The 9126-nt window shown below is 32.8% G+C and overlaps 1 protein-coding gene across 1 annotated transcript; it reads left to right on the forward strand.

Moving 5' to 3' along the window:
• The first annotated feature begins 7749 nt into the window (after nt 1-7749).
• LOC129872541 (uncharacterized) lies at nt 7750-8647 on the forward strand. The gene is made up of 2 exons (XM_055947500.1): nt 7750-8524; nt 8643-8647. The coding sequence occupies exons 1-2, from the start codon at nt 7750-7752 to the stop codon at nt 8645-8647; spliced, it is 780 nt and encodes a 259-aa protein (XP_055803475.1).
• Nucleotides 8648-9126: the final 479 nt, after the last annotated feature.

Consider the following 9126-nt stretch of genomic DNA (forward strand, 5'->3'; position numbering starts at 1 on the left):
TATGACTAGAGATTTATTTACTTCAAAATTTATTGATTGTCATTTTGATAAATCAGTATACCCAGCATTAGGGGGAGAAAATAAGCAACTGGAAAAGAGATAGATTGGAATGCATTATCATTATCTCATTTAAATCCTTGTACAAATAAATGTGAACTGAAAGTTCAAAAGATAATCCATTTGCAAAATATTGCAAATCAACTACTAGATGCATTCACTGACCTATCAAGAGTTAGTAAATCTCATATGTCAACTGTTAATACTCCAATTCGAGTTGATGTCCCAGTAAGACAATTAATTAATGTAAATGAGTTTAAACCACATTTAAAATATGGCAGGCCAATTGGTTCCAAAGATAAAACTCCTCGAATAAGAAAGAAGCAAACAATCAAGATGGTCATAATATGGAAGAACTTGATCAACAAAAGCGAGGAGAACAATTGATAAATACTTGGAAAAGGTTGAGGTGCCTAAAAATAATGAAGAAATTTCAATAAATTATGTCTTATCAGAAAAAATATGAAACCAAAATAATGTAATTATCGACGATAGTATTGCTTATAATGTTGCTGTTAAAATAATGCAACAAAATAATGATCTTGAACAAAAATCTATCGAGGATTGTAGATAGAAGAATGGTTGGACAAAATGGAAAAATGTAGTTCAAGTTGAATTAATTTTTCTTGAAAAACGTGAAGTTTTCGGACCCATAGTTCGAACACCTAAAGGTATAAATTCAGTGGGGTACAAATGGGTCTTTGTGCGAAAATAAAATGAGAAAAATAAAGTCGTAAGATATAAAACACGACTTATGGCACGAGAATTTTTGCAAAAACCTGACATTGATTATATAGAAACATATTCTCCTGTGGTTGATGCAATCACTTTCAGGTATCTTATAAATTTGACAGTTCATAAACAAAACTTGGCATGCATCTGATGGATGTCATTACAGCCTATTTATATGACTCTTTAGACAATGATATTTTTATGAGAAGTCGTGAAGGATTTAAAATGCATGAAATATATAAAGATTTCCAGAAAACTTGTTCAATAAAACATCAAAAGTCCTTATACAGGTTGAAACAATCAGGGCGAATGTGGTACAATTATCTTAGTGAATATTTGCTAAAAGAAGAATTTTAAAATGATCCAATTTGCTCTTGTGTCTTTATGAAAAGGTTTGAATCTGAATTTATCATAATAGCCGTATATGTTGATGATTTGAATATCATCGGAACTCCTGAAGAACTTTCAAATGCGGTAAGATGTTTGAAAAAAAAATTGAAATGAAAGACCTCGAAAAAATAAAATTTTGTCTTGATCTACAAATTGAACATTTTGCAAATGAGATATTTGTCCATCAATCAACATATACTAAAAATATTTTAAATAGATTTTACATGGATAAAGCACATCCACTGAGTACCCCAATGATTGTGAAATCTCTTGATATTAATAAAGATCCATTTCGACCTCATAAAAATGATGAAGAGCTTGTTGGTGCTAAAATACCATATCTTAGTGCAATTGGTGCATTAATGTATCTTGTCAATAATTTTAGACCAGATATAGCTTTCTCTGTAAACTTATTAGTAAGATTTAGTTCTTCTCTAACACGAAGACACTGGAATGGAATTAAGCATATATTCAGATACCTTTGAGGGACCACCGATATGAGATTGTCTACTCAAATGAATCCACGTCACAATTGATTGGTTATGTAGATGCAGGATATTTGTCTGGTCTCCATAAAGGTCGATCGCAGATATGATACTTATTTACATATGGTGGTACAACTATATCACGACGTTCAACAAAGTAAACTATGATTGCCACTTCTTCAAATCATGCATAGATAATAGCCATTCATGAAGCAAGTCGAGAATGTGTTTGGTTAAGATCAATAATTCAACATATTTAAGAAATATGCGGCCTTTCTTTGACAAGAAACGCTCCAACAATATTGTGTGAAGACAATGTTGCATGTATAATTTAATTAAAGGGAGGATACATCAAAGAAGACAGGACAAAATATATTTTACCAAAATTCTTCTTTATTCATGATCTTCAAAAGAAAGATGAAATAGATGTTCAACGAGTTTGTTCAAGTGATAATTTAGCAAATATGTTCACCAAGGCATTGCTAACTTCAACCTTTGAGAAATTGAGATACAAGATTGAAATGCGTTATCTTCAAGATATTAAATGATGTCCTCATTAGGGGAAATATAATTTGTGCTGCACTCTTTTTTTCTTAGTCTAGGTTTTGTCTTATTAGATTTTCCCGATAAGTTTTTTAATGAGACAACAACCAATACTTATTACAAATAATTATGTACATATTTTTTTTTCTTTTCTCGTACTTGAACATCCAAAAGGGAGTGTTGCGAACAATTAAGTGGATGTCCATAGGAATTAGAGACCCATCATTAATGTATGTTGTGAATAATTAAGTGGATGTCAATAGGAATTAGGGACCCACCATTAATGTATGTTGTAAATTTTATCCCTACAAAAGGGGCAAAATACTGCAATGAAAGCATACACACTTTATAAGAAGTATTACTCCGTTGCCTCTTTCTTTATATTGTCATTTCTCCTCTTTTGTTTTTTCTTTAGTTTTAATATTTTATTTCACAACACTACAAAATTTTATCAACAATTATAAACATATTTATTTAATAAATAAATATTTATAATTATAATTTTTAAATATATATAATTTTATAAATATCCACTAGTCAATTTTTACATGATACAAACAATCTCTTCATATCGAATATAATTTTTTTTTGTAAAATCTAAAATGATAGATTATTTTTTTACAAAAATATAAATTCATGGGTCATGTTATATATTTTCTTAAAAATTAAAATCACAATTGAATCATGGATTTTTTTTTGTGAATTTGGGATTCAAAACCATAATCTCAAATTGCATATCCAAATATTGATTGGAAATCATAATTCAAATTTCAAATTATGATTTCATATTAAATGTCCAAACGTATATTAAAAAAAGTTTTATAGAAAACAAAAAAATATAGTAGGAGTTTGGACATGAGTTAGTTGGTATCTGAAAAAAAATAGTGTTTCAAATTAGAGTTAAATAAAGGTACTTGAAAGTTGAAGTTATGTTTGAACATGAATATGAGATTTTAATTTTGTGAAAACTTGATATGTTTTTGAAAAAAAAACATAGATTTATCAAAAGAGAAGACAAAAATATCTTATATGTGGATAGATAGGCACACATCTATAAATGGTGAAACCCTAATAGGCCTCTCATTATGGGCCTTATTAGGTTAAGTGTGACCCGTTACGTCATCATGTCATTTAGTGTCACTTAACACATATTTTTATCATGTTGAATACTTACATAAGGAGAAGGCTAACATTTGTACAAAGATTCTAGAGATTACCTTATTTTTTACGCTGTTAACGGTTATTAAAATCACAAATATCTCACTCCCTCACTAGTAAAATTGTTCCTTTTGATTAAAACAAAAATTGAGTGCTCTTTATACATTTTTGAAAAAAAGTGAAACTTTTGACTTCGGACTCTACGATAATTTTATATTGAAAACTTGTAATTTTTTACTATATAGAAATGTGAAGTCTAGGACGACCAAAGCTTAAAATATAGTACATTGTGCATTAAAAGTTGCACAGAGTTCTAGTTCGTGTTATTTAAAGAAGTAAGTGTTGTAAAATAAATAAGATTTAGCAACATAAAGCGGAAAGAGTATGAGAGAACAAAGGGAGAGAAGACAGTCGTCCTTTTCTATTTTTTCTACATTCTGATTGCCATAAGATGACAATTTATATAGGCAAATGTCAAGTGGTTGCCCACTTGCAGTGGGCCCCACGTGATTAAAATACTTACTAGTGGACATACCACCATAGACTTTCTAACACTCCCCCTTGAATGTCCACGTGTAATGTGTCTATATAAAAACACTTTACAAGAAATAATATACTAAGTTATTCTGGTGTTGTGCCTCGTTAAAACCTTACTAGAAAAAAAAACCCAGTGGGAAAAGCCTAATGAAGGAAAAAGAGTACACAGATCTGGTAATACGCCTTGATTGTTGCCTCATTAAAAACCTTACCAGGAAAAACCCAGTGGGACAAAACCGTGGTTAAGGGAAAAAGAGTGCAGCGCGTATTTTACTCCCCCTGATGAAAACTTCACTTGATATTTTGTAGACGACGCATTCCAACCTTATACCTTAGTTTTTCAAAAGTTGAGGTTGGTAATGCCTTTGTGAATAAATCTGTAAGATTATCACTTGAACGAACTTGTTGTACATCAATTTCACCATTCTTCTGAAGATCGTGTGTGAAAAATAATTTTGGTAAAATATATTTCGTTCTGTCTTCTTTTATGAAGCCACATTTCAATTGAGCTATGCACGCGGTATTGTCTTCGAATATAACTGTGAGTACTTTAACATCATTTTCCAGACCGCATCTTTCTTTGATAAACTGTATCATCGATCTCAACCACACATATTCTCTACTTGCTTCGTGAATTGCTATTATTTCAGCATTATTTGAAGAAGTAGCAACAATTGACTGCTTTATGGATCGCCATGATATAGCAGTCCCTCCGTGTGTAAGTAGATAGCCTGTTTGAGATCGAGCTTTGTGTAGGTCTGATAAATAACCTACATATGCATAACCAATAAGGTCTGCACTATCTTTGTTAGTATAAAACAAACCCATATCAATAGTACCCTTCATGTATCGCAAAATATGTTTGATACCGTTCCAATGCCTTCGCGTTGAGGATGAACTATACCTTGCTAGCAAATTAACAGAAAATGTTATATCAGGTCTAGTTGTGTTAGCAAGATACATAAGTGCACCAATAGCACTGAGATATGGTACTTCAGTACCAAGAATTTCTTCATCCTCTTCTAGAGGTCGAAATTGATCTTTTTCCACTTCAAGAGATCGAACAATCATTGGAGTACTTAATGGATGTGCTTTGTCCATGTAAAATCTTTTTTAAGATTTTCTCAGTATAGGCAGATTGATTAAAAAAAACCGTCTGCTAAATGTTCAATTTGCAGACCTAGACAAAATTTTGTCTTTCCAAAATCTTTCATTTCAAATTCTTTCTTTAGATATTCAATTGCCTTTTGGACCTCTTCAGGGGTTCCAATGAGATTTATATCATCAACATAAATGACGAGTATAATAAATTTTGATTTCATTTTCTTAATAAAAACACATAGACAAATGACATTATTTATATAGCCTTCATTTATCAAGTACTCAGTGAGGCGATTATACCACATACGCCCTGATTGTTTTAAACTATATAATGATCTTTGCAGTTTTATTGAGTACATTTCCCGAAACCTTTTACATGCTTCAGGCAATTTTAATCCATCTGGAATTTTCATGTAAATTTCATTATCAAGTGAACCATAAAGGTAAGCTGTAACTACATCCATTAGATGTATTTCAAGATTTTTATGTACAGTTAAACTGATGAGATATCGAAAAGTTATTCCATCCATAACTAGTGAATATGTTTCTTCATAGTTGACCCCGGGTCTTTGAGAGAATCCTTGTGCAACAAGACGTGCCTTGTATCTTACAATTTCATTTCTCTCATTTCGTTTTCGCACAAAAACCCATTTATAGCCAACTGGTTTTACACCTTCAGGGGTTTGGACTACAGGTCCAAAAACCTCACATTTAGCAAGTGAGTCTAATTCTGATTGAATTGTTTTTTGTCATTCTGGCCAATCATTTCTACGTCGACATCCTTCGACGGATTTAGGCTCAAGATTTTCACTATCTTGCATGAGGTTAAGTGCAACATTATATGCAAAAACGTTATCAACCGTGATTTTAGATTGATCTAAATTTGTCTCATCACCGAAAGAATTTATTGAAAGTTCTTCATTCACTTGAGTCTCGGGTTCACTGATTTCTTCAGGAATATCAGAATTACTCAAATCTTGACCTTCTTCAGGAGGTTCTATTGTAGTATCATCTTTATTATTTCTCACGCTTCTCTTTCTAGGATTTTTATCCTTTGAACCCAACGGTCTACCACGCTTCTGGCGTGTTTAGGATTCAGAAGCTATGATACTTGTAGATGGTCCTTTTGGGACATCAATCCGAATAGGTACATTCACTGTGACTTAGTTATCCATTTCAAATCAGTAAATGTATCTGACATTTGATTTGCTATTTTCTGCAAGTGGATGATCTTCTGGACCTCCTGCTCAAATGTGCGAGTACGAGATCAAAATGTGATAGTGATGAAACTTTCCACACAATTTCTTTTTCTTTTTCGGGTTCCTTTTTCTTACTACATAATTTATTAAAGTGGGCAGCCCACTAATTCTCTTCTATCACTAATTGTTTTCTATATATATTGCCATGAATTGGCAATGAAAGAGTGCAGAGACAAAAATACATAAGATAATTCTCTTCTCAATTCTCTTCTAACTTGCTTTTATTTCCTTTCTCTTAAATTATTAAGTTAAGTTCAGTTTTATAACAGTAAGGATATTTTTTTCTACTATATAGAAATGTGAAGTATAGGACGACCACAACTTAAAATATAGTACATTGTTCATTAAAAGTTGCACAAAATTCTAGTTCGGGTTATTTAAATAATAAGTAAGGGTATTTTTGTCTTGTAAATGTGTCCTTTTTTGCTTCCACATCGTTTCTCGATCATTCTTGGCTTCTCTTCCTCTCTCCTTTAGCCTTACTTCACTGCCAATTGCTTTCTCATTCCTCTCTACTGCTTCCCCTCAAAACAAAGAGAGAATCAAGTGCAAGATTTCGGAAAAGAAGCCCTAAGAGGCGATAGAGTGTACAATGACTCTGTGTTTTTTGGTCGATGAATGGTATGTTTTAGCAAACTAGCCATTCTTTTCATATTTATTTTCAGAATCTCTTGAGGCTGGACGAGGCAACTGATGACGAGTTGTCGAAACTCAAGATTTTCTTATCTATTTTTGAATTAAATTATTGTGATACAAATATTATTGGATGGGTCCAACTTTGATTTAATTTTTACTAATAGGCGATAGACAATATTAGAATGAGTATAATTTCCATATGGATCATCAGTTAAATGAGATTGATGAGTTAACAAGTCATATCATTCAACATAGTTATTGGTTTAGCTGATGCAAATCTTCTTACATAACTGTATCAAGACTTTTTTACTATCTCTTATGAATGTTAGTAGCTGTTGTTCAGCTCATATTTTAATTGGATGAGTAGTATCATTCATACCATAATCTACTTTGTGGTTTAGATGATCACATTGGTTGGGAATAGATTGGTAGTCTCTTTATATGGAAAAAACTAGCTTTTTGACTTGAGTTAGTTCAAACGTTCATTTCTTCAACCGTGATAATTCCTCACTACTATAGTGGGCATTCATTTGACTTGAACTTCAGTAGTTGTTGGAATAAAAAGAAGAGAAGACAAAGATAAGCAAACTAGTATGAGTTTATTGTTAATATAACTAGTATGGGTTTTTTATTGTTATTTATCTTTTATGGGTTTTATTGTTATTTAAACTAGTATGGGCTTTTATTGTTGTTTATCTTTTATATTTGTATATATAGACATGAAGGTTGTAGAGGGGAGATCATCAAAAGAAAAAAATCAAAAAATTTGTCTTCATTTCCTTATTTTCTTCATGGTATCAGAGCAGCAGTAGGATCCAAATTTTTTCTTTATTTTTGTTCTTTCAATCCAAATGGAAAATACATCACAATCATCTGAGGGAAAATCTTCTTCTTCTTCATCTGTAGTAATGGATTCTAGCAGTCCATATTATCTTCATCCCTCAGATTCTCCAGGAATGAATCTTGTGAATTTCGTTTTCGATGGAACTGGTTTTGCTGCGTGGAGAAGGTCCATCATTATTTCTCTATCAGCTAAGAACAAGATGAGTTTTATTGATGGTTCTGCCGAAATACCATCTGCTGATACACCTGAGTTCAAGGTTTGGACTAGGTGCAATAACATGGTGATTTCTTGGTTGCTTAACTCTCTTTCAAAAGAAATTGCAGGGAGTGTGATATACTCTAAATCCGCTAAATATCTCTGGACTGACCTTCATGACAGGTTTGGTCAGTCCAATGGAGCTCAACTCTATCACCTTCAAAAAGGCATCACATATTTGATGCAAGGAACAACTGATGTATCAGGATATTTCACAAGAATCAAGAGGATTTGGGATGAGCTGGATGCTCTCTCCAGCGGAGAAATATGTTCTTGCAACTGCACCTGTGGAGGAAAGAAGAAAGTATTCAAATCCAAGCAAGACGAAAGATTGATCCAATTTCTAATGGGACTTAATGATGTTTATGCAGCAGTAAGAAGCAACATACTTATGATGTCACCTCTCCCAAATGTGAATCATGCGTACTCTCTCCTTATTCAAGATGAGAAACAGAGAGAGGCATATGTTAATCCTAACTTTCCAGGTGACGCATCTTCATTTCTTGCAACACATCAGAATTTCTCAGGTCAGAGGTACAATAATACTGATTTTAGAGCAAGAAAGAACAACAACAATAACTACAACAACAATCTGTATTGCACAAATTGTAAGAAATCTGGGCACTCAATTGCAAAATGCTACAGAATAATAGGTTATCCACCTGATTTTAAGTTCACCAAGGGGCCAAAATCACAACCAAACAACAAAAGGAACTCTATGGCTAATGCAGTGACAACAGGTGGATGCTCAGGTTACGCAACAAATGGGAAACAAGCAAATGGATTTGTTGCTCAGGAGAACTATGGTGGTTTGGGAGAAGAGTTCCAGAATGCACAAATTGGAGATGTGCCATTTGCAGGAAGTGAGGTTTCAGCTAACATGGTGCACTGTTTTTCTGGTAACACTTTCAGTGATCCAAGACTATATCAAACCCATGCTAGCTCTAGCTACTGGATATTAAATTCAGGAGCTTCTGGTCATATGTCTTTTGACCCTGCTTTCTTTACTACTCTTACACTTTTGTCTTCTCCTATTTATGTCAAGCTCCCAAATTCTTTCAGGGTAAGGGTGACACATGGAGGAACTGTCACTCTCCCTCATAATTTGCTACTAAAGAATGTTTTGCTT

This window comes from Solanum dulcamara, chromosome 11, assembly GCF_947179165.1.
Source record: "Solanum dulcamara chromosome 11, daSolDulc1.2, whole genome shotgun sequence".
Lineage (NCBI taxonomy): Eukaryota > Viridiplantae > Streptophyta > Magnoliopsida > Solanales > Solanaceae > Solanum > Solanum dulcamara.

Coding starts and splice junctions, on each gene's coding strand:
- LOC129872541 (XM_055947500.1), top strand. CDS start 7,750: ATGGAAAATACATCACAATCATCTGAGGGAAAATCTTCTTCTTCTTCA.